The sequence below is a fragment of the Malaclemys terrapin genome, chromosome 4 (genome assembly GCF_027887155.1).
Source record: "Malaclemys terrapin pileata isolate rMalTer1 chromosome 4, rMalTer1.hap1, whole genome shotgun sequence".
In the NCBI taxonomy this organism is placed as follows: domain Eukaryota; kingdom Metazoa; phylum Chordata; order Testudines; family Emydidae; genus Malaclemys; species Malaclemys terrapin.
Window position 1 is genome coordinate 71,455,370 of NC_071508.1, and position 27,064 is coordinate 71,482,433.

At 40.3% G+C, this 27,064-nt stretch overlaps 1 protein-coding gene across 2 annotated transcripts in view; it reads right to left on the bottom strand.

The window, feature by feature from the left end:
• The window catches only part of SHANK2 (SH3 and multiple ankyrin repeat domains 2), a 638,838-nt gene that overhangs the window by 213,747 nt on the left and 398,027 nt on the right, over positions 1–27,064 (bottom strand). For both annotated transcript variants that reach the window (XM_054026918.1, XM_054026919.1), the window contains exon 16: positions 12,550–12,625. In XM_054026918.1, the coding sequence (XP_053882893.1) occupies positions 12,550–12,625 (76 nt within the window). The remainder of the gene's footprint in view (positions 1–12,549; positions 12,626–27,064) is intronic.

A 27,064-nucleotide genomic window follows, 5' to 3' on the forward strand; every position in this document is an offset into this window, starting at 1 on the left:
GCCATTACCATCAAGCAGTCTTTGTAGCATTGCAACAAGTTTGTAGCAAGAGTCCAACTCTAGATTACAACCAACACAGTACTGTATTAACTTGCCCAGACACAATATCAAGCAGGTGGCAACTCTCAGATACAGTAAATCCTCGCTTAACGTTGTAGTTATGTTCCTGAAAAATGTGACTTTAAGCAAAACAATGTTAATCAAATCCAATTTCCCCATAAGAATTAATGTAAATTGGGGGGGGGGGGGAGAGTTAGGTTCCAGGTAAATTCCAGACCAAAAAAAAAAAAAACCCCAAAAACCCACCCCAAAACAAATTATATACATATACACATACACATATACATATATATATATATATATATACACACACACACACACACACACACACACACACACACACGTTTAAAAAAACAATTTAATACTATATACAGCAATGATGATTGTGAAGCTTGGTTGAGGTGGTGAACTTAGAGGGTGGGATATTTCCTGGGGAATGCCTTACTGCTAAATGATGAACTAGCATTCGGCTGAGCCCTCAAGGGTTAACACATTGTTGTTAATGTAGTCTCACTCTACAAGGCAGCACGAATGGAGGGAGGGGAGAGGAGACAGCATGGCAGACAGAGAGACAAACCCTGTGTGTGGGACAGAGCGAGAGAGAGATGCACTTTGCCCCTTTAAGTATGCCGACCCCACTCTTAAATACATTGCCTTTAAAAAAAAAAAAATCAGGATGTTGAGACAGCAGTTGCGTCCAGCAAGCTCTCTCTGTCCTGAGCCCTGCCCTGTCCCCACCCTGCTCTATATGGAGAAGGGGTAAGCGGGGGGGGGGGGGGGAGGAAGAGACACCCTGACATTACTCTCCCTTTCCCCCCTTCCCTGCACAGCAAGCAAGAGGCTCCGAGAGCAGCTCCAAGGCAGAGGGCAGGAGCAACACATGGCAGTTGGGGGAGGGACAGCTGAACTGCTGGCAATGGATAGCCTGCCTAGCAGCTGCTGCACAGGGAACTTAGGGGAGTGTGGAGCTGAAAGGAGGGCTGCCAGTCCACCCTGGTTCCAAGCCCCCACACCAGCTAGCTGCAACGGGCTGCTCTTCCTGCAAGCAGTGGACAAAGCAGGCGGCTGCCAAACAACGTTATAAGGGAGCATTGCACAACTTTAAATGAGCATGTTCCCTAATTGATCAGAAACGTAACAACGAAACAATGTTAACCGGGATGACTTTAAGTGAGGAGTTACTGTACTTGGTGCTGTCATATTAGAATGGAAGACCAACGAATTACAAAATGCATTTATTAGAGGCAGTGCTTAAGTATGTTCGAAAGATATGGACACTTTCATAGCAGCAGCCATCTGGGCCCTTAAGTTGTATCTCAGGAGAAGTCATTACATCAAGTTTCCTATGAAGCTGTGACTCCAAAGAACCACAGTTACATCAATGTTATTAGCAACAGAGGGTTCTGTGGCACCTTTAAAACTAACAGAAGTATTGGGAGCATAAGCTTTCGTGGCTCTGTTTCCAAACAAATAGCTGGACATGAGGCAACTGGGAAAGCTAAGGTGGTGGTTTTTTATATTTTTTATTTTAACTGCTTAGCCATCTGGAAAAGGTTCTTAGTTTAAAAAAGATTTGGAATTATTTTATTTTTTTATTTATCTAGGAATGTGTCCTCTCTTGCTGAAAAAAGTGATTGAGAAACCAATTTGGCTATTAAAAGCACTTGGTCTTTTTCAAAGGCAATTACTATTGAAACCACCATGATACATTATTCATATCACCAGAGTGCTGCCTCTCCTACTACTGTACTAGACCCTCCTTGCTCAGCTAGAGGGACAGATATGGCAAATGACTGGAGCTCAACAAGCTTTCATTTCCTGCTCCCTCAATGTTACACAAAGTCTGCAGCAAGCAGGCCAGGTACCTTTTTAGCTCAAGAAGAATGCCCAAAATAATGTGAAAGGCTACATAAAGTTACCTATATAAAACAAGTTGATAGTTCATAGCTATCTTTCCTATGGTTATCATTATTGCTACAGAATAGAGAAAAACTTCACAAGTAGTGATCACCGATCTTAAATCTAGGCTACAATGGATAGCATGAGAAAAAATTTGGCAAATTATGTTCTTACGATAAGCTAGTTACCAAATAGCACTGGATACTGCAAGCGGATACATACCGTTAGCAAAGTTGTAACTTACACAGGCTACCTACACTAAATCCAATTTTATCAGTGGTAGAAGTCAGTTCTAGGAACTCAAATTTACCTCAAAATATTTAAAATAACCAAGTAATGGAAAGTAATACGACTATATCAAGCTTCTACAGAATCACTAAATCAAAATATTAATTAGCCTGTCATAAGTTAGAGGAAGAATTTTATTTAGAAGTTCTAGACCTTTCAGAGCCTTTTTAAAAATTCAAGCTGCCTGAAGAGTTCCGGTTCTTTTAAATAATTTTACTACACAATTGTGTAAAGCTACTTTAAGTGGCACTGAATGAAGACACTACACATACATAGATAAAAGCTTCAAGACATGAATAGGGACTTTGCAGCTCATGTTGAGGTCCCCAAAAGCGTGCTTCTACTCCCATGGAAGGGAATGGCAAAACTCCATTGGCTTATTGGGAACAGCAATAGTCCTGAAAATGTTTAGACTGAATCACCCAAGTCTGCGAGATTTAGATGGAAAGAACTTCCATAGGATTTCACAGATACCAAAATAAGTGTTACCTTCATAGCATAGGGATTCTGCTCAAAGACCCATGTGTGGGTATAAGCAATTTTTGGATATTTATCTGATCCAAACCCAAATGTCAAACTTTTGGATGTACACCCTTCTAACTAAGACAGTTTTCAGACAGCTTTAACATATGCTGTGAGCCCTGGACCAATCATGATCTACTCCTAGCCTCAGAATCACTATACAAGAATACAATGTACACAATATATGAAACAGCATATTTTTAGAACTAAATTTTACATCTTTGAATTGATCAAATATGACATCTTCATATTATAATTCAAATTAGGGCATCTAATACTCCAAGAAATCACATTATGTGACACAGTTCCAAATAAAAATCACTAATTCTAGCCCACAAAATGCAGACCAAGGCATAATTCACCTTAATTCCACAGAAGCAAGAGAGAATCACTCAAGAACCCCCAAAGAGCTAATTCAGGAACATGACTGAAATGCTGCCATGCTCTTGTCACTCATCCTTCACTGAGTGACAAATCACGACGCCTCTACCAACCATCTGTGGAATGTATGGGTAATGGTCAGACAGGAGAGTATTCTACAATGCAAAAGCATCCAAGGCTGCATTATTTGTAAGCTAAATGTAAAGATAACTTTTTGTTTTGTTTTTTGAGGACTATAAATGAGTACTATAAATGAGTGAAACAATTCAGAACAAGCAGCCATGCCTATTTAAACACTGAAGAATTGTCCCCCACTCCAAGGCATTTTACATGCGCTAACATTTTTTTCCTCATTATAACTGCTGCTAACTACTTCTTGTCCATGCTTTAGATCAGTGGCCTCCAAACTTTTTTGATCACGCACCCTTATCAGTAAAAAATTTTTGAGCACGCACCCCCTGCCGCGCCAGCTCTATCATTTTTGGCAAAGCAAAAAAAAAAAAAAAAAAAAAAAGCCGCTTGGCTGAAGAAAAAGACCTCCTGCCACGCACCGCCAAGGACTCTCTTGCGCACCTCCACTTCGGAGACCATTGCTTTAGATGTATGTGCATGCATAATGGCTACGTCTATCTTAATCATTAAATTTCAACACTAGCACACCAAGGGAAATTTTCTTCCATATGAATATATGCACATACACAAACTACAATTACAAGCAGCCTTGGTGACAAAAGTGCCTAAAATCTGCCAAACCAAATTCAACTGAAAGGAATCCCCAACTATATCATGATCGTGAGATAACCCATCTCTCCCCACCAAGGAGACAACAGAATGTCTAAAACCCAATGCCTGCAGTCAAGAACAGTTTTAAAATACCTTCTAAAGTATGCAACAAAAATATAAAGTTGTCCCAGAAACAGAACAGAGTAACAGATACACCCCAACTCAAATATACTGCTTTCTAAATAGGTATGTGTTATATAGGTTACATGTAACATGAAAAATTCATAAAGAGGAATAGACATCATCTGACTGACAGATTTGACTAAAGGTATTCCCAGAAAAGCATACTGCTGGCTAATTACACTGCCAGCCTCTGCTTCACCATGCTCCAGACCTGTGGAACCCAGATGAGAGTGCAGAGTGCAAAACCTCTAAGATACTGACAGTGCCAATGCAATCCTGCAAGTCTTATTAATAACCACTGACTATATTGCCAGTGATAGGTGTACACACTAAGTGAACTTCTGACACAAGTTCCTTCTTTTAGGGCTACGCATGAGGGATGCTGGATTCACCACATAAATGAAATTATGCCACACTGCAATCAAGGAGAATTTCTGACTTCCTATCCAGCATCAGTTACGGCCAGACCTCCCCCATAGGCATCCATCCAGTTTAAGTATAATACAGATGGACAAGGACATGGTAGAGTTGTGAAGCACCTGAAACAATTGCCAATTCCAGGAGCAAGAGAACTCTTACATGCAAAATTTCCGGGAGAAGCCGGATATAAAATAGGATCCAAATGTATATCCACGGAGTTAAAAACTATTACTAAAATCGTATTGCTCCTTATTAAAGCTATGTATTTTTACAGTTGCATATCTGACCTCACACTGAACATTCCTCAAACTATTGATACAAAATGGGTGCAACAAGCAGGCAATATGATCCAACATGAGCAAGCTTGGTTTTCTTCCTCTGCCCAATTGCCAAGGTGAGACAAATTTATTAGCCAGCCATAGCTCTAATTACTATAGTCATCAGCAAACTACTTCACAACCTTTTCCTGTGCCCACTGTACTGACATCTGGACCTTTTCCAGTGAACACACAGGATCTTTATTCCCAGCACCAAAGAGAACGAAATAGTAAAGGCAATGTCTGTTGGACTAACTACTTGGACATGCCTGTATAAAATGTTCTAAAAAGTGTAATGGACCATGAATCTTTTTTCCAAGTATAAATCCTGAAATCTGTAATAGGCCCTTCCAGCTGCCACTAACACTACCTTACATGCCAAACTGAGTGGCCAGTAGTCTCTGGGTGGCTCTTACTACAGTACTACTCTGGCTTCTGGCCTGGCTGTGGCAGGGCATTGGAGGGAAGAGGAGAACAGGAGGCAGGGCCTCATGGCAGGGGCAGTGAGTAGTCTCTGGGCAGTAGTCTCAGCTGCCTCAAAGAAAATTTCTTTGCAATGAGGAAATACCCCTGTGATAAATGAAAGGAGTGGAGTGGGGTGGGGCGCTCTCTTTTATGGACACCTAGCCAGCCAGTTAGCTATAAAATCCCTCTTAGTAGCTGTTCTCTTCTTGCTTTACCTGTAAAGGGTTAAAAGTCTCACTGCTATGCATAGATAAAAGGAAGCGAGTGGGCATCTGACCAAAAGAGCCAATGGGAAGGCTAGAACTTTTTAAAATTGAGAAAAAAACTTCTCCTTTGTCTGTCTGTTGTTGCTCTCCCCGGGAGAAGGGCACAGGTTATGTTGTAAGAAGCTTGGGACAGGTATGAAAACCCATCAGTATCATACCTAGAAACTACTCATTTGAAACTCCAGATATGCAAGTAGATCAAAAAATGTCTAGGAAGACACGACTAGACTTATCTCTTATTTCTTTATGGCTTATGGAGTCCTCCATGCTAACCCCAGCTGCTTTTTGTTTTGCTTGTAACCTTTAAGCTGGACCTCAAGAAAGCTATTTTTCATGCTTAATCCTTGTGAGGGTTTTTTTTTTTTTTTTTGCCCAAGTTCCCAGGTGTATTTTCTTTCTTTTTTTATTAGTAAAATTTACTTTTTTAAAAGAACAGAATTGGATTTTTGTGTCTTAAGAGGTTTGTGTACATGTTGTTTAATTAGCTGGTGGCAACAGCTGATTCTCCCCCCCCCCCCATTTCTCAGCTCTTCCCTGGAAGGGGGTGAAAGGGCTTGAAGCTTTCTCACAGGAAGGAATTCCCAAGTGCGCCTTCTATCAAAGGGGTTCTGCACTTGGGTGGTGGCAGCATCTACCCAACCAAGGTCAGAGAGAAGCTGTAACCTTGGGAGTTTAATACAAGCCTAGAGTGGCCAGTATTAATTTTTTGAATCCTTGCAGGCCCCTACCTTCTGCACTCGAAGTGCCAGAGGGGCGAATCAGCCTTGACAACTCCACTATGACACTCAGCTGTTAGCTTATACGGCTTAACTAGGTTGTGTAGTAGAGCTATACAAAATTTTCATAAGGAAATCAAGGAAGAAGCTAAGCATCAGATGTTTGTGAGCCTTGAAGAGTCACTGGAGCAGGGACTAGAACCCAGGTGCCCCCTCCTCCCCATCTCAAGTGCTGCGCTATAGAGTCATTCTCACTCTTTTTCTCCAACTCAATGACTATTCCATACAAAGCCTAACTGCTTCAACAGGAGAAGCTGAACCCCACATCAGAACCCCTTATAGTCCAATGGTTAGGGCCCTGGGAGATGGGGACACCCGTGTCCAAGTCCTTGATCCAGCATGGGGATTTGATCCTAGGTATCCCATTCCCAGGTGAGGCTCATGGGAGTTGAAAGGTCGTGAGGAAGACACCACCACTTCTTCCTCCATTTGTGAGTCTCGTCATTCATTTCCTTTGATTTCATTAAAAATAAACATTTTATTTGACCTAAACCAAGATTTTCCAGCTTTTTTGATTTACTGAAAATTTTTAGTTTCTGTTTGGGTTGAACCAAATCTTACTTTGGATTTTTTGGATCTGCCAGAGAACCAAAAAAATCAGTTATTTGCACAGTCCTAGTTTTAAGGCCTATAGACAGTTTTCTTGACTTGTGCGGTGACCTGAGTTTTGACCAGAGTCATTTGCAGAAGGCCCAATATACCTTAAGGTCTTGCTTTAAGAATTAGGACTATAGATTGGTGCACAGATGTATTTATTTTTTTGTATAGATACTGCGCACTTGGACTATATAAAACAAACATTCTACTGATAAGTCATAGCCTGATGTTTTTGTGGGCCGGGGTGGGGGGGGGGGGAAGAGAAGGGGAAAGGACTCTTGAAATCTTCCACTAATTAAGAGAAAATATAAACCCTCTAAGGACTCCGTAGGGCAGAGAATGGGGGCTTTTATCAACTTGTATGTTGGGGGTCTGTCCCTTTTCATGTACTTTTCCTACTTTCAGCTTTAAGTTGCAGGTGTAATGGGCAGCAAATAGAGCCTGAGACCATGAGGTTTCTTTGGTTTTGACAATGCACCTTAGCTATCTTGGATGTGATCCCCACCAATTTGTCCTATGCTGCCTTTGCCAATCCCGCTACTGGGAGAGAGGGGGAAATTTTGCCTGTCAAAACACCTTGCTGAAACCTAGGGAGATGGAGGGACATGCTGAAACCTAACATCTGGGGACACGGCTGTTTATTCCTGCGTCTCCAGTGCCAGCTTCCACTGGATGAATCAATCTACACTCACCCACTTACCTCTGGTTGTAACAAAGCCTCTCTCTCCCCCCCCACCCCGGCTTTTTCCTTCCATCTCCACCCTTTATTTGTTTATGTTAAATTGAAGGAAATGGATTAAAACTAAATCACAACTTTGTGAGCGAACTGAAAATATTTGATTGCAGCCTATTTAAATGGCTTATGATAGCCATACTAACATTACTATTGTAATTTCTGAAGCCTATAGGGCTATGTCTACTCTGTAATTAAACACCTGCGGCTGGCCCATATCAGCTGACTCTGACTCATGGGACTCGGGCTAAGGGATTGTTTAATTGCAGAGTAGATGCTTTGGCTCTGGCTGCAGCACAAGCTCTGGGACCCTGAGAGGGGGAAGGATCCCAGAGCTTGGGCTCCAGCTTGAGCCCAAGTGTCTACACAGCAATTAAACAGCGCCTTTGCCCGAGCCAGCTGACAGGGGCCAGCCGTGGGTGTTTAATTGCAGCATAGACATACAAAATCAGCTTTGTCTCTTAGGGTAAGTTGTTTTTCTGGTAGCACACACTTAATACAAGTAAAAAGGGTTACACCATGTGTAGTCACTGAAAAGTTAGAGCTCAAGATCCTTGAAAGAGATCCCTCAGTCACTCTGGGGTGTAATGTAACATTAAAATAATCCCATAACCATGGTAATCCAAGCTTCTGCATCACTTAAACCTAAAATGCCAAGTGCTATGGATCACAGATACAGAATAAGGCACAAATGATAGCAGAACACTTCTGTTAGCCATCACTACAGCAGAGTGAGTGGGGTACACCTGCTTAACCTCACATGAAAAATCACTTGTCACATTTTGCAAATCATAATTTAGATAGATTTGGATTGGTAAACATGGTGACATGAATCAGCACATATCCCCCTCCTCTTGTAAACTATGAATCTGTTATGGCATAACAGATACCTGACCTCCTCTTCACAGTTGAAAAGATGTTTAATGAATCACAAAAATGTGTGCTTTGCTAAACTTCACTTGTCTAAAATGAAAAATGGCACATGCAGGATGTTTGGTTCATATACATCAGCCTATTAATATGAATGTTTAAATCATGTACTAACTCTTTTGCTCAGTGTTTTTTGCTCTGGTTAAAAAAAGGAGGGGGGACTTTTTCAGTAGAGTATTCAAGAAACTGAAAGGGACACACGTGAGAACCAAGTCACCTTTGAAAAAGAACTGAACCAGGAGTTAAATTAAAATGCTTAGGATTCAATCCTGTCTTCCACAACAACGTGATTATCTTATAAAAGCAACAACTTTAGTAAAGCAGCAATTACTTTAAAAATAACTAGTAATTGCACTATAGTCTTCCCTTACAGTGCCAGGATTCATGACAGAGAAAGTGATCAAAGCAAGGTGCAAATCTGGAAATGGCTCATTGGAAACAAGACGGCTGTCAATAGTACAGTACCCCAGAACTGTATTAGTTTGACATTTCTCTTCCTTTCAGTTATTCTTTTCCTTGTGGGGCTCTCCTAACTTGGGGACTAAATCTATTGGGCCTAGGCAAAAAATGTCTACTGTATGGGCCAGTTTTTAATATGGGCTCCTTTTCTGCACCCACAGATTGTAGATGACATTGATGTCATTGTTTAGATCAGAGGTGGACAAACTATGGCCTGCAGGTCAGATCCAGCCTGCAAGCCATTTTAAGCCAGCCCATGAGCTCCCGCTGAGGAGCGGGGTCTGCGGCTTGCCCTGTTTCGGTGCTCCAGCTAGGGCACTAGGTCGGGGGCCACACCACACGGCTCCCAGAAGCCGTGGCACGGCCCTGCTCTGGTGCTCCAGTTGGGGCACAAGGTCGGAGGCCATACCACATGGCTCCTGGAAGCAGCCACATGGCCCCACTCTGGCTCCTATGTGCTCCGATGGGAGCCTGCAGATGGGGCAGCATGCAGAGCCACCTGGCCACGCCTCCACATAGGAGCTGGAGAAGGGACATGCCACTGCTTCCGGGAGCTGCTTGAGTTAAGCTCCGCTCAGAGCCTGCACCCCTGAGCCTCTCCCCACACCCAAACCCACTGCCCCAGCCCTGATCCCCCTCTCGCTCTCCAAACTCCTCGATCCCAGTCCAGAGCACCCTCCTGCACCACAAACCTCTCATCCCCAGCCCCACCCCCCCCGGAGCCCACCCCGCCCCCGCAGCCGGAACCTGCACCCCTCCCCCTGCACCCCTGCCCCAGGCTGATCCTCCTCTTGCTCTCCAAAGCCCTCGATCCCAGCCCGGAGCACCCTCCTACACCCCAAACTCCTCATCACCAACCCTACCCCAGAGCCCTCACCCTTTCCCGCACCCCAACCCCAATTTTGTGAGCATTCATGGCCTGCCATACAATTGCTATTCCCAGATGTGGCCCTCATGCCAAAAAGTTTTCCCACCCGTGTTTAGATGTACAGCTACCTGAATTTGCAACCACAGTCAGCTGCTTAAGCATCTAGTTGTGCTTATTGTTGCAGGTTCAAGGAAATGAGGTCTATTGAGGACCTATTTAAAACAGACCCTATATCCACTCCATTTTGCAGAACAGAATAAGTAATGGAAGCACTGCTCTGCTAGGTGCATGAGCTTAAAAAAAAAAAAAAAAAAAAAAACACCCTAGTTTCTTGCATACAGGTGAAATTAACACCTTATTCTTCAAACTGATCACTTCATTTACAAGTTAATTCATTTTAAATAAATTAATGGCACAGTATTTCTACATAATGCATTTTTAGTTTAATATAGAGAAAGTGTGTTTATTTCATAGATGTTAAGTGGATTCTTCAGTGTCTGTTGATAAGGCTTATTATAGTTCCCCCTACTTTTTTCCTTATTAGCTCAGGCTCCATTTTTACAGCCTGGTAGTCCTTACTACTCCTAATGGGTCCAGTTTGATAACCTAGTAACTGGAGGAGAAAAAAACCTAATCATTTTTCTTCCATACTTTAGCTAGCCTGGAAAAGCCCAGGGAAAACTTTGCGGTCTCCCTTCTCCTCCTAACGTACTGCATTGTGAAGCCAGTGAAGTGATCTACATGAGAAATGCTCTAGTATTTAATTCCTAATCGAGGGTAACGTGATGACCCTTTCCTTCAATTCTCTCACCATGTTTATTAAACCAATTGAGCAAGGAAAACTTTTCCTCCACTTCTTCCTCAAATTAAGCTCTGCTCACCCACAGAAGTGTTATACTAATAGTTATTTTCAACAAATAGGACCAAATTTTATGTTGGCATAACTCCACTGAAATCAGCACAACTATGTCAGCAAAGAATGTGGCTCATTATTTAATGACAAACTTGGTTTGTCAAGAACTTCGTTCTATAGAATCTTTCCTTTTGACAAAACAAGCATTCAGGGACTCTGAGAAAACATGCTTGAGAAAACTATAGCTCCCAGTTTTACCAGAACAGCTCCATCCTTTATAGATGAAATAGCCCCATCACTAGAGATTTACAGAGTAATAAAGGACCACTGAATCTTTAAACAAATCTGTTATTATTGGGCACTTAACTAAACATTTAAATATTTAGCATCTCATACTGCATCAAGGCAGTTGTAGTTTTATGTAGTCCAGTGTACAGACTATGGAAGTCTACCTAGTATACTTTATCCTGTACATTTTTACAGCCATGAAGGTGCAGTCCTGATTCCTGTAAAAAGCCCCAATAATTGGCCTGATCACAAAGAAGCTATGTGAAGGCCCAAAATATGTTCCTCTCCAGCTAAGTCAGAGTATCAAGGATGCTGCTCTGTGACCTGCCACACACTGGCTATAGTAGACTGCAGCAGCAACATGCAGGGAGAGGTAAAAGTGGTCAATCCACATAACTGCATGTCCACCAGGGATGTCACCAAAGTATTCTTCTGTGTTCTGCATGATAAAGCCCTTCCAAAGTAGAACTTAATATTCAGGGGCTGCAGATGCTTACACTCGTGTGCAGTGGCATACCACTAGTCCCACTGCCTTTTCAGCAGCACATGTCTGCTGAGGGAGAACAGGATAGGAACCTGGTGAATGGAAGTCTTACAAACAAACAAAAACAAAAACACCTCACCACCAGTCACTTAACTAGCTTCATCAGGAATTGCAAAATTATCCACTAACCTCCAAGACAAGGATGCTAAGAAAGTTGGGTGTCATCTTATGTTGCTAGCAAATATTTTTTAAATACTTGCCGCATGAAGCTGTGTCTTCATTAAAATTACAGCATTTCAGAACTTATGAATACACTGGTTTAGGCAGTGCATATTTCTTTAAAAAATAATCCTAATTAGAGAGTCAGGACAGGAGAGTGGAGAGCCATCATACCAGGGAAAAATTAAACATTTTCAATATGCCACCATTATTTTCCCAACACTATGGTAAAAGAGAAGATTGGAGTTTCTGTGCTGCAAGATCACCCTCCCTGCCAGAAGTTGGTCATGCTCATGGTGTGTGTGGGAGGGGAAACCCTGTTTAAACAAACATAGATACTCATCAGAAACAGCAAGTAAAAAAATCCCACAATTTACATCTAAACTGATTTCTACTCAATGTTGCTTCAGATGGAGAAACACCCCTTAAAACAACTAAATATGAGAACCTATTTCATGGCCCTCTTGCCAGGGTTTGTGATCCTGTAACCAGATACTGTTCCATTTACACTGCAAAGATCATCATCAAAGGCTCAATTCTGCAAAGCACAGAGTATCTTGAACTCCTACCGATTTCAGTGGCAGTTGGGAACACTTGGCACCTAATGGAATAGCGCCTTAATTACCTCCCTCTTTAGAGAGACTGCAGCCCTAAAGTAGATTGAGTTGCTCTGGCTGAGTTTTGAAGACCCAATTCCTACCTGAATTATATGTTGTTATAATCCTACATTTACAAAAGATGTAAAGAGATTAGTTTTTTTAAGCATAAAACAAACTTCTGTAATCCAAATATTACTAGCTAAAAGGAAGGCATCTTACCTTAAAGCATCAAAGCTGTCATATGATCCAACTGTGTAGTGTCTAAACAATTTCTTTGTTCTATCCGTTCGAGTTTCTGCGTAAAGATGGAAGATACAAAACTTTTAATAATACTTCTATACTTACAAAATGAAAAATAATCTAGTGCTCTTTTTATTTGTAATTTGAAAAACAAATTTTATTTTCTCTGTTTTATATTAATACAAACCACTGGGAGTATCTCAAAGTATGGTCTCAAGTGCTTCAGGTGAGAAAAATGTTTATTTTGCAATTGATAAAATATAGATATTCCACATCACTCATACACACGGAGTACAAGATTAGTAGTAATTTTTCTTCGAGTGCATCACTTACAAGAAATTTTCCTTACTCAGAAAGATCAGATGTTGCAAGTTACTTGACAAAGCTGTCCACATCTGTAAACTCCTGACAACCAATCTTAATCTGATTTTTCCCCTAGATTGGGCTATAAATATCAACCTTTTTTTGAGGAGGAGGAGGAGAATGCAAAATAGTAATTTTGGACTTTGGGACCACAATCAAAGCCATTTGAATAATTCATAACTATCAGTAAGAAAATGGGGGCAGAAGAGGAGATATGTGTGCTCTCATCCATCATTGCCAAGCAAATCACACAAGAAAACAACATCATCAGTGTGGAATTTGTACCCCCTTTATATCTATAAAAGGGATAACACTGTTGGAATATAAAAGGACTTAAAAGGGATGAAGCATAGCAATATAATTGCCAAAAAGCCATTTGAAAAGTCAGCCATGTTACACCTTGGGAGACACTTTTGTGAAAAATATATAAAACCTACAGACAGAGGTGGTAGCATCAAACTCATCTTCAAGACCACAAACTCTTTTTTCAAATAAATCCCCCTTCCACTTTTCCAAACCCTATTATCACATTAACATTGGTTTAATGTTGATAAAAGTTTAAGAAAAGATTTAAATTTAGCATCACATATACAAAATAATGTGTAGTTGTTCTCTGAAGATGTACAGCAAAACCTATCAATAAAAAGGAGGTTTTTTAAGTACATCAGGAACATCCTAAATTGGTATTAGTCCATTACTAGATGGAAAGAGTAGAATTATCAATAATAATGCAGAAAAGATAAATGTTCAATAAATATTTCTGTTCTGTATTTGGGAAAAAGGTGAAATAATCATATCATATGATACCACTTTCTCCATTCCACTAGTATCTCAGGGGAATACTATACAGCATCTCCTAAAGTCAGATATTTTAAAAAAATCTTGCACTCCAGGGCTCTTAAAGGGCTGGCTTAGAAACTTGCTGGACCATTAATGTTGATGTTCAAAAAACCTCGGGGCACTGCAGAAGTTCCAAAAGTCTGGGGGAAAAAAGCTAATGTTGTGTCAATATTTAAAGAGAGTAAATGGGATGACCAGGGTAATTATAGGCCTGTCATCGATCCTGGGCAAGATAATGGAGTGGCTCATAAAAGACTCAGTTCATAAAGAATGAAAGGAGGGTAATAATAATTAATGCCAATCAACATGAGTTTATGGAAAATAGATCCTGTCAACCTAATTTGATACCTTTTATGAGATTACACATTTGATAAAAGTAATAGTGTTGATGTAATATAATTAAACTTCTGTAAGGCATTTGAGTTGGTACCACACAACATTTTGATTAAAAAACTTGAATATAAAATTAACATGGCACACATTAAATGGATTAAAAACTGGCTAAATTATAGCTCTTCAACGTAATTGTAAATGGAGAATCAAGTGGGTGTGTTTCTAGTTGGGCCCTGGAGGGATCGATTCTTGGATATTTAACATTTTTATCTATGACCTGGAAGGAAACAAAACCATTACTAATAAAGTTTGCAAATGACAAAAATTGATGGAGTGGCACAAATAAAGAGGACGGGTCACCAATATAGAGGGATCTGGATCCGTTGGTAAGCTGGGCTCAAGCAAATATGTATTTTCATATGGCTAAATGTATACACCTAGGAACAAAGAACATAGGCCATACTTACAGGATGGGGGACTCCATCCTGGGAAGCAGTGACTCTGAAAAAGGTTTGGGGACTGTGATGGATGATCCAGCTGAGCACAAGCTGCTACCGTGACACTGTGGCCAAAAGTGCTAATGCCATCCTAGGATGCGTAAACAGGGGAATCTTGAGTTGGAGTAGAGAGAGCATTTTACCTCAGCGTTTGGGACTGTTGTGACTACTGCTTGAATACTGTGCCCAAAAGAGCCACAAGAATGATTAAGGAATTAAAAAACATGCCTTACAGTGATAAACCAAATAGACTGAGCTCTGAGTCTAACAAAGAGATGGTCAAGGGATGATTTAATTAGAGTCTATAAGTACCTACGTGGAGAACAAATATTTAGTAATAAGTTCTTCAATATACCACGATCCAATGGCTAGAAGTTGAAGTTAGACAAATTTGGACTGGAAATAAGGCATACATTTTTTAAACAGAGAGGTTAATTAACCATTGGAATAAATTTACCAAGGGTCGTGGCTGATTCTATATCACTGACAATTTTTAAATCAAGATAAGACGTTTTTCTAAAAAGATACGACATAGCAATTACTTTGTGCAAGTTCTCTGGCCTGAGTTATACAGGAAATCAGACTAGATAATTAAAATAATCCCTTCTGACCTTGGAATCTATCACCATTTTGGGGTCTGAAATCACATGTGATCAAAAGGAAATCTCATAGCTTAAAGTTCTAAATCAGGGATCCTGCAAAAAGTATCAACAAGCCACACCTGCAGAAGAGCTGCAGCAATCCCTAGTGCCTCCATTAGTTTCTTTCTAACTGAATGCAAGTCATAAAATATTCAAAAGCTACCAAAATATGTAATTAAGAGGTTAGGAAACTCATCTTTGTGGAGAGAATATTGGGTAAGTGTTTATCTGTTGCCATATTTATTTTCAGAAAGAACAAAAATATCTGTATGTAGTTAATTTTTTTTCTCCAAAATGTCCACAACTCTTGGAAACTACATAACTTCCAAGGAGATCTCTAAAATAAAACAAAATTTTAAATGATCTAGAGAATGGGACAGCCTATTCTCCAGCCTTGTGCAGAACAATTGTAGCTGTTTTCTAAGCAATGAGAGATTTATTTATTTTTATGTGCTCCGCTCAAGAGGGCTGGGTCATTTACTCCTGCATACAAGGGCCACTGTGATAGTCCACAGCCAATCAGCATAACCTACTAAAAAAATCATGTAATGGAATAATTGTCAGGATGACATTTTGAGATATCAGGTTACAGAGCAACTTTAGAGTAGAGTATTCAGCATGGTTATTATCCCCAGAGTACGTTAGGTTAGTTGCCAATTCCAAATAAGCCAAATATCTTGGAAATGAAACACTTTTGGGTGATTTTCAGTCACTACAGTTTGGTTTGGGAAAAACCCTCAGGTTTCCCTAAAGTTGTCCCTAAAACTACCACCACATTACAGTGACTTGATAATCTGTCACCCAAATTCAATACAAGAGTTTCTGTATAACTTGAGACCACCAAGTCCTCAGTGCTCACTAAGGTTGCTTCATACAGCCCATAGTTAACTACTAGATGATGTTTCCTTTTCAGGAAAGACTGTCCTTGATATTTGTGATCATTTATTGTACTTAGACCCGAGAAGACATTTTGGTCAGGTTTTATTTCTGTACCATATTAAAAGTAGTCAAGGACTAAACTTTGACCAAGGACTGTCAGCACTAATGCAGAAACTCCAGTTCCTGAGAGCACTTACTAGGTGGATTAAGCTTTGATTTAAAAAATGCTTTTCAAATTCAAACTATCCTAAAAGTTAAAAACAATTAAACCTATACACAGCTGTCTCTGCATTTTGAAATTTACCACACTTTTAAAAACAGAAAAAGGGGTGAAATAGATTATGTACACAAGTGGACCAGTTCACAAGATATGTATGAAAAGTAGGCCATAAAGAGATAAGAAAAGTTTCATATAAACAGATGACCAGATTACCCCCTTCACCTGGAATAGTGACAGAGGAGAAAATCTCCATGGCTCTACAGTCCCCAACAAATTGTTTTGTTGGGGCCTGGTGTTTGTCTCCTCCCATGTCAACATGAGTTGGTGGTTCACCAGACAACTCATAGATCTTACTAAAGCTATATGTATCACCCTCATCCCAATGGTCCCTTTACCTGCCTCTGAAACTAGAACCCAGAGTGTAAAGAAGGCCTCACTGAAGAGTAAAAGCAAGCTACTATATTAACTTTTCAGTGGGATTCACCACTGGTTCCTGTGTGTGAGAGAAGCATGCAAGTAGTACACTTCAGGCTCAATCATGGTCCAAAAAGCTAGCTGAATGGTCTGGGGATGGAGGTAGGGAGGAGAATCCTTGAGGAAGATACACTCCCCTTTCACAGAGGAAAAGCTGTGAGTATAGCCTACAAAATAAACTGCCCAAAGCTATAAAGCTGGATTTGAAGTGTATTGGTAATAAGCTACAGGTGTGTACCATCGGAACAAGAGAAGACACTATTGTAAGGGATGTGATGTTTATGTATTATGCATTTGCCCCCAGGTGTACTTGTTAGCTTATGTAGTTGATGACCTGCAGTAACCTTGAAGACTTCCCCAAAGAACAACTTTGAAGTCACCCACATATATCATGGCCTAGATACCAATGAGCAGATTTCTTTTGGAAACTGTACTGAATACCACAGAAAACCCTAATTATATAAAAAGGTAGGTGAGACTTCATGTGAAATCTATCCTTAGATCCCATTTATAATGTGTCACGGGCTGTTTCAGAAGCCAATTTGAGAGAGAATGAAAATCTGAAAACAGGACAAAACAGAAAATTTCAGCACTCTCAATACTGTTAGTTGAGTCTATTAAGGAGCCAGATGCTGCTGCAGGAAGCTATTTTCTACAGCATGATATTGTGGTTCTATCAACATATTCAAAGCAGATGGGAGGAAAGGCGAAATGCAGTAAGACAAATGACATTGTTCAGCTACTCCAATATGTGCGAACCAGCAGTCTATTATTTTCATTTTTGTGCTTTCCAATAGCGTATTCACAAGGAACACTGGATTCCTAGGGGAAATACTTAGACTTACTGGTCTCCCATCCCAGAGTCCAGACACATGTTATGGACAAGGTGAACTAAATTTCCTGGGTGGATACGTCAGCCGCAAAGTTCCGTGGCATCCCCCCGTCCCCTTACATATATCCTTGTTCACAATCCAGTCTACCCTATTAGCCAGTATCAACAAAATAACTCTCTTTGTGGATTGAAGGGTTAGGAAGCAGTCACCACAATAAATTGGAGGCACAATAAATTAATCAAAGGGAGCCAAAAAACCTATAAGTAGTTGTACAACAAACAATTGTTCTGGATTCAGGCCAGAATTTGGGGCAGAAATGGATTTAGTGGCACTGATGGATTACCCCCTGCTGTCAATGGATGGAAGGCAGACATCCATTCTCAACCTCATGTACCTCTCTGAAGCATTAAACACCACCAATCATGAAATACTGCTGTCTACCTGGGAGGTGTTGCAGGAGTCCAGTGAACATGCTAAAATGATTCAAATCCTTCCTGGTGGGATGAGTCAAAGGGAAGGGAAGAGATGGGATAGGCATTTAGACCCTTCAGTTGTAGAATTCCACAAGGATCAGTTCTCACCAATCCTACTTAACAACTATATGTAGGTGTAACCCACACACCTTCTGGGTGTGATGTTCTGTCCATCTAGTGGCACAGAGACCACTTCCAGATTAATGAGTCTGCTTTACAGCCTTAGCTAATGGCCATATGGCTTTTAGCTCATGCAGTAGAGGCTCATGCACTAGGCTCCAGAGACCCCAGGTTCAATCGTGTCCGCTGACAACCGGGGTCTGTTGGCATTACAAGTGGGGGCTCATCCCGGGATTTCAACTGGGAAGTCTCTGAAGGTCAGGATGCGCTTCCTCAGCTAGGGAAAGTATGTAACCCACACATCTTCTGGGTGTGGTCTTCTGTCCCATCTACTGGCACCAAGACCTCTTGGAGAGAGGGAGATTAATGAGTCTGCTCTAGAGCCTTAGCTAACGGCCATATGGCTTTTAGCTCATGCAGTAGAGGCTCATGCACTAAGCTCCAGAAATCCCAGGTTCAATCCTACCTGCCGACAACCGGGGTCTGTCGGTGTTACACGGGCACTAGGAGAACCACTAAGATGACAAGGAGTCAAGAGTGAGCAATATCCAGATGACACACAGTTCCACTTATCCTTCACCACATAAGACTATACTACCATAACCAAGATAGCCTGTGCTCAGATGAGATCAGCTCATGGATGAACAGCAGCTGGTTCAAGCAGAATCTCAGCGATACAGAAATTATGTTGGTAAACACAGGAAAGTAAAAAGGTTGTCTAAAGCTCCAGGATAAGGACAGTGGTCGACAACTCCATTCTTCAGGCACATTGGTAATGTCCACTGCAAGAGTAAAAGCTCATCTGTGCAGGACACAGAGCTTTCTTGGGGGCTGGTCCCAGTCTGTGGAGCAAACTTCCACAAGAACAAAGAACCATCAAAAGCCTCCTCACCTTCCAGTGCAGGGTGCACTTCATCGATTGTTCTTTTTCTAATACAAGTACTCAGCAGTATATACATATAAACAATAGAAACCTACCAAATCACAACACTGCACACATTCTTTACCTTGGGAATGACATGAGAGAAAGAACAAAACACACACACACACACACACACACCAGAGGTTATTCATATCTTTTAATGCACTTCCGGAAGGCTCTCAGATAGTATAGTGATAAGGGCAGTATAATAGTCTGTATAGAATAAAATGTGACAAATTTATCCCTAGTCTATTGTCCATTGAAACCCATAGAGTTGCACCAAGAATGAGATACTCATAATACGGGATAGATGTGGTACAAACTTAGATTAATTTAGCCCATATTTAGTAAAGGGGAGATTTTACCGCTGTAGACAGATACCCATGGTACACTGCAGTATAAAGTCAAATGACAGTGTGATGTCACTAACATACAGGTTCAAAGAAATGAAGGTATTCATTGTGACAATGTGTGGACTGAGAATTTTGGCTCACTTCCCACCCAATTGGAGGCAGCTGGGGAATACATGGATGTGGTTTCCACATGGATCTCCCACTATGCTAGCCTGATCACTGGGACAGAAGATTTCCTCCATAGCGGTCTCCCTACCCACCTCCATATTATGAAGATGCAGTCCTATTACTCACAGCAACGTTTGCCTAGGGAGCAAAGAATGATCTTATCCCTTAACTGGGATGTCCCTATGACACAGAGAGCAGCCAATGCCAGCCAAACTGGTCCTATTACAGTATTATATTTTATATGGTTTTGGCGTATAAATAAAAAATAGTGAAAAAAACATGCAGCAATTCCCTTTCTTTTCTTCCCCCTTCTCCTGTTAGCAGGGCATTTCAACAGCTGTGTGTTGGTTACCTAGGAAACTGCTGTGGGTTGATCTTTGATTGGATATGTTGTCAGACTGCTTGCCAGAGTTGTGGGCAGAGTTTAGAGTGGCAGACATATGCATGTGATGCATAAAGAAAGTAAATACGAGGCACCTTCATTTCTTTCTTGTGAGAGAGAGTTTTTAGGACTTTAGCTTGTTAGCATACAACCAATTTATAGTAGGAGGAAATAGCTCTGCATTCTGTATGGAAGGGTTTCCCATACCCATACCCAACAGGCTAACATAGCCATTCCAAATCACCACTCATGAGTGCTAATCCTTTGTTGCTTAGCTGGCCACAATAAATTCAATGGCTTAGTGCCACCCCATTATGCACATTTTCTCCCCTCATATTGGTATCTGGGATATTTTGTAAGTGTGATATGTAATCACAGACACTCCAGACTGTGGGCCAGGTTCTGGCCAGGTGCTGTGCATAGGTCTGTCAGAAGGTAAATAACTGGCAGAGATAGAGAACGAAGGCATCCACTGCCAGAATAAAGCCTCTTTGTGAAGAAGCCATTTACTGTCCCAAAAGGAAGGACAGTAGAGGGTGGTTCTTCAAAGTCAGGGGATGTGAACTGCATTGTTGTTGTTCCTAGTTCAACAACGGATCCCGAACAACATGCAGGGGGCAGGAACAATCTATGCGGGGAGCACAGGATCTGTTCAGATACCAGCCATAATTTGGACACTGATTTTGCAGCATGTACACATGTTCATTTTGGGTACCTTGCCTACTTAAACCAGAATTTACCCTATAGGCATATCACTCTTCATGGCACACAGTATTTTTTCAATGTCCCACAAAATATGTATGGATGCCTATCATTTTCCCCCCCGGCAGTAAGCATAAGAAACCGTTTTAGACCGAAAGGAAAAATGTTACCAAAATAGGTATAATTCTGACTGAAGCAGCGCTACTCCTGCTAGAGTGTACCTGGGGAGTAAAGACGGCTAGCAGATTTGATAAAGGCCAAAAGTCATGCCTCAGTTCTTTACCCAGTTATAGCTTTTAAAGCTTAAAAGTCAGGCCTACAGTGGAAACTTTTGCCAATGTAGCAATGTTGGTAAGGGGGGTGATTTTTGCAACATTTCTAAATTGACAAAAATCCTATTGTAGATGCATCATAAAAGTGCTTTTGCTTGTATAGCTTATTTTGCTTGGGGAACCAATATAATGCATTTTTATGTCAGTATATGCTGTGGTTACACTAAGAGGGTTATACCAGTAGAGCTATACCAGCAAGACTTTTAAAGTGTAGGCTAAGCCTTAGAGGTTCACACCCAAGGCTTGAATTTGGCCCTAAAGGCCCAATGGTCTGATCATGCATCTGTTCCAAAATATCTTCAAAGCAACTAATTATGTAAGCATTGCAGGATGATGCCCTTCCAATATGTGGTCTTCAGAAGCAGGTCCAGAACTTCCCTTTGTCCTACACAGTATTCAGTGCAGTTTTGAAGCTAAAATAAATAAATCAGTTCTATAGGCAGCTTTCATATCAAGCAGAACCTGTCTAGCTTAGAGACTAAAATGTACCCCCAAGTTATGCTATTTAGAAACCAAAACCTGCAGTTAGGTACAATGCAAGGTGATGGCTAATATCAGAGGAAACAAGGATTATCTTGAGTACTTCTTTGTGCAAATTTGAAGAAATAGCATTGTGACCTCTTTTGGGGGGCAAGATTCACTATGATTACTAATAGAGATCGTAAGGATAGTAAGGAGAGATAGTAAGAGCTCAGGAAGAAGTAATTTCTTTTAAAACAAAATTAAAGCTGGTCTTTTTTGACCACTGCAAAATCCTTTTAAGAAACGAAACACTATTGCTTAAGTCAAAACAGATTATTTTAATTTTATTGAAATCTTAGTGTTCACCTCTCTTGGGCTCTCACAGCTTAAGACCAGTTCTTCTTTAGACAGAAAAATGACAAAATTTTTAAAAGTATTTGAAGTTTTTTCGTTCGAAATGGACACAAAATGCTTGAAGCAAAACTACTTTCCTGCAGTAGTGATTCCCTGGTTCTTCTGGAATTATGGATTTTAAATAAAAAACCATTGGTAGTACAATTTTGCATCCTAGATGGTGATTATTAGGACAAAGATTACTAGGATTATGGTGAATTGGCTTAATCACTGAAAATACTGAAAGGGACGATAAAATTTAGTGAATCATGGAGTTTGTTTGCAAAGGAAACCTTACACATACCATCTTATTACAAGGTAACATAAATTAGACTTATGAAAAGGCCAACATCATCCTGGAACGATGGTAGAGAACAGTGGTTCAAAAATCTCTAGTCCATGGACCACCACTGGTCTGTGGATCCCATAGTGTTAACCAAAAACTACCAGTGCACTTAGCTCTCCTGCAAGTAGAGCTGGACAGGAACAAATTTTCCCATCACATGAAGATTTCAGATTTCAAAAATTCCTCGTTAGGACAAAACAGAGACCTTTCAAATTTTAGGTTCAAAACCAGAGACAACTCTCCCCCACATCCTCCCCAGAATAATCTGGAGGTTAAGAGATTCACTTCATTTCTGGAGAGAAAGCCAAGACTGAGACTGACACATGGAATAGCCTGGTGATTCAGGCACTCATCTGGGATGTAGGAGACTCAGATTCAAGTCCATGCTCTGAATTAGTGAGGGCCTAAACCCTAGGCTATTCTGTGGTTTAGTCTTGGTCTTTCTGCAAAATTCCATCCTGGTCCTGAGACACCTTCCCAATGAAAGCTTTGTCAAAACTGATAGGTTTCCATGAAAAGTTTTGGTTTTGACTAATTGATATTATTGAACAACAACAACAGGTTCAACAATTTGCTCTAAAGAAGAAAGCCAAAAGTAAATTATAATACTTGCCTAATATTTTTCCATATAAGCAATTGTTATAGCATTAGCTTCTCTTCTTCCAATAATGTTCTGTGTTTTAAAAGAAAGATTACACAGCTGACACCATCAATTGGATGCTGTATGTAACAAGATTGATACCATGTTACTATTATGTTAACTCACAGAGTTTCCACAGGTTTTGTTTTTTTCTGTGTTTCTTTTGTTTTGTTTTTTTATTTAACTTCACTTGCATTTATTTCTTCATAAGTAAATGCATGCAAGTATGAAAACATCAAAGATGAAACAAGTCTCTGGGATGGCTGTTTCCTCACAAGGCCTTTCCTGTCTTAGGCAAACTAGTATTGACTCATTTGTGAACTACAAAAGGGACAAAAGGGTTTGCTTTTGAGTGGCTCTGAACTAGCTTACTTTGCTGAGTACTCACAGAGGGTGACATCTGGCAATTGCTCCTCTTTCCCGAGGGCTCCCTTCTGTGGGTTTCTGTATTCTGTCATGTTAACAAAAGAGATGATACATGCATGGAGGTCATTGGTTAGGGAGGAAGCATAAGTTGTAGTATCCCCAGCAGACTGGAGTCTCCACTGAGTCAGCTGGAAGAATCAATTATATTATCCATGTAAGGAGAGAATCGGGCATGAATGAGCACTAGCTGTCTTTAATTCAGCCTATATAAGACTGAGGTGATGTTGGTTGGTTGGTTGGTTGAAGGAAGAAACTGGAGACATGGCAAGGGTTATTTCGCTTCCTTTGACTGAAGATGTATTTGTGGCACCTTAGAGACTAACAAATTTATTAGAGCATAAGCTTTCGTGGACTACAGCCCACTTCTTCGGATGCATATAGAATGGAACATATAATGAGGAGATATATATACACACATACAGAGAGCATAAACAGGTGGGAGTTGTCTTACCAACTCTGAGAGGCCAATTAATTAAGAGAAAAAAAAAAAAAAAAAAAAAACTTTTGAAGTGATAATCAAGCTAGCCAAGTACAGACAGTGTGATAAGAAGTGTGAGAGTACTTACAAGGGGAGATAGTCAACGTTTGTAATGGCTCAGCCATTCCCAGTCCTTATTCAAACCGGAGTTGATTGTGTCTAGTTTGCATATCAATTCTAGCTCTGTAGTCTCTCTTTGGAGTCTGGCTATATTACAACAGAAAAACTTCAAAAACAGACTCCAAAGAGAGACTACAGAGCTAGAATTGATATGCAAACTAGACACAATCAACTCCGGTTTGAATAAGGACTGGGAATGGCTGAGCCATTACAAACGTTGACTATCTCCCCTTGTAAGTACTCTCACACTTCTTATCACACTGTCTGTACTTGGCTAGCTTGATTATCACTTCAAAAGTTTTTTTTTTTTTTTTTTTTTTTTCTCTTAATTAATTGGCCTCTCAGAGTTGGTAAGACAACTCCCACCTGTTTATGCTCTCTGTATGTGTGTATATATATCTCCTCATTATATGTTCCATTCTATATGCATCCGAAGAAGTGGGCTGTAGTCCACGAAAGCTTATGCTCTAATAAATTTGTTAGTCTCTAAGGTGCCACAAGTACTCCTGTTCTTCTTTTTGCGGATACAGACTAACGCGGCTGTTACTCTGAAACTTGAAGATGTATTATAATCTTTTAGCCTTCTGAGTATGCTGTAGGCTCTCTTGCCCATGAATAAATGCATTTTGGGTAATGGTTTATCTCAGATTCTAGGGATTATGTGGGGAATTGATTAATTGGTATAATATCTATGTCATTGCTGAGTAATTTAACTTGATCTGGGGGAGTTATCAAGTCTGATTACTAAGAACATAAGAACAGCCGTACTGGGTCAGACCAAAGGTCCATCTAGCCCAGTATCCTATCTATCGACAGTGGCCAATGCCAGGTGCCCCAGAGGGAGTGAACCTAACAGGTAATGATCAAGTGATCTCTCTCCTGCCATCCATCGCCACCCTCTGACAAACAGAGTCTAGGACACCATTCCTCACCCATCGTGGCTAATAGCCATTGATGGACTTAACCTCCATGAATTTATCCAGTTCTCTTTTAAACACTGTTATAGTCCTAGCCTTCACAACCTCCTCAGGTAAGGAGTTCCACAAGTTGACTGTGCACTGTGTGAAGAATAACTTCCTTTTATTTGTTTGAAACCTGTTGCCTATTAATTTCATTTGATGACCCCTAGTTCTTGTATTATTGGAATAAGTAAATAACTTTTCCTTATCTACCTTCTCCACATCACTCAATTTTATATACCTCTATCATATCCCCCCCTTAGTCTCCTCTTTTCCAAGCTGAAAAGTCCTAGCCTCTTTAATCTCTCCTCATATGGGACCCTCTCCAAACCCCTAATCATTTTAGTTGCCCTTCTCTGAACCTTTTCTAGTGCCAGTATATCTTTTTTGAGATGAGGAGACCACATCTGTACGCAGTATTCAAGATTTGGGCGTACCATCGATTTATATAAGGGCAATAATATATTCTCCGTCTTATTCTCAACCCCTTTTTAAATGATTCCTAAGATCCTGTTTACTTTTTTGACCGCCTTTGCACACTGCGTGGACGTCTTCAAAGAACTATCCACTATGACTCCAAGATCTTTTTCCTGATTTGTTGTAGCTAAATTAGCCCCCATCATATTGTATATATAGTTGGGGTTATTTTTTCCCAATGTGCAGTACTTTACATTTATCCACATTAAAATTTCATTTGCCATTTTGTTGCCCAATCACTTAGTTTTGTGAGATCTTTTTGAAGTTCTTCACAGTCTGCTTTGGTCTTAACTATCTTGAGCAGTTTAGTATCATCTGCAAACTTTGCCACCTCACTTTTTACCCCTTTCTTCAGATCGTTTATAAATAAGTTGAATATGGTTGGTCCGAGGACTGACCCTTGGGGAACACCACTAGTTAACCCTCTCCATTCTGAGAATTTACCATTAATTTCTACCCTTTGTTCCCTGTCTTTTAACCAGTTCTCAGTCCATGAAAGGACCTTCCCTTTTATCCCTTGACAACTTAATTTACGTAAGAGCCTTTGGTGAGGGACCTTGTCAAAGGCTTTCTGGATCCACCATGTCCACATTTTTGTTCACTCCTTTAAAGAACTCTAATAGCATAGTAAGACACGATTTCCCTTTAGAGAAACCATGTTGACTTTTGCCCAACAATTTATGTTCTTCTATGTGTCTGACAATTTTATTCTTTACTATTGTTTCGACTAATTTGCACGGTACAGACGTTAGACTTACCGGTCTGTAATTGCTGGGATCACCTCTAGAGCCCTTTTTAAATATTGGCGTTACATTAGCTATCTTCCAGTCACTGGATACAGAAGCCAATTTAAAGGACAGGTTACAAACCCTAGTTAATAGTTCCGCAATTTCACATTTGAGTTCTTTCATAACTCTTGGGTGAATGCCATCTGGTCCCGGTGACTTGTTACTGTTAAGTTTATCAATTAATTCCAAAACCTCCTCTAATGACACTTCAATCTGTGACAGTTCCTCAGATTGGTCACCTACAAAAACCGTCTCAGGTTTGGGAATCTCCCTAACATCTTAAGCCGTTACTAAATTACTAATTTAGTATATTTTTAAAATGCTGTTTGAAGATGCCAAGAGCATTGGATGGGTGCTTTTATTATAGTTTTGATTTTTACAAAGTAAATTTCTGTAGTGAAACATCTCTCTGTTGAGTTCAAATCCTAAAGAAAGAGCCTTGAATCTCAACCTAATCCATAATCATGAGTTATTGTAATTTTATCAGACTCTTCATTATATCAACTAGTTCCAAAGGAAAAAAATCAAAACAAAAAGTCAAGTAGAAACAAAATTATTCTCACGGAAACATATCAAGAGCCCAATTCTGTGAGATGATCAGCACTCAACTCCCATCTTATTTACATGATCAGGCCAAAATTAAAACTTAATCCCAAATACATTTTGCTAAAGCTTTTTATAAAGTTATGACAGCTGGATGAACAATTTGTAACAAATTATTTATTTCAATTAGTTTTCCCACTCTCTGTTCTGAGCTTTCTGTCAACATATTGCAACATCCTCAAAATGTATTCATTTTTCTAAATTATGCAGTCCAGATACATCTTGAACCTGGAGCTTGCTCATGAATCAACTGTTGTCAATATTAGCTAT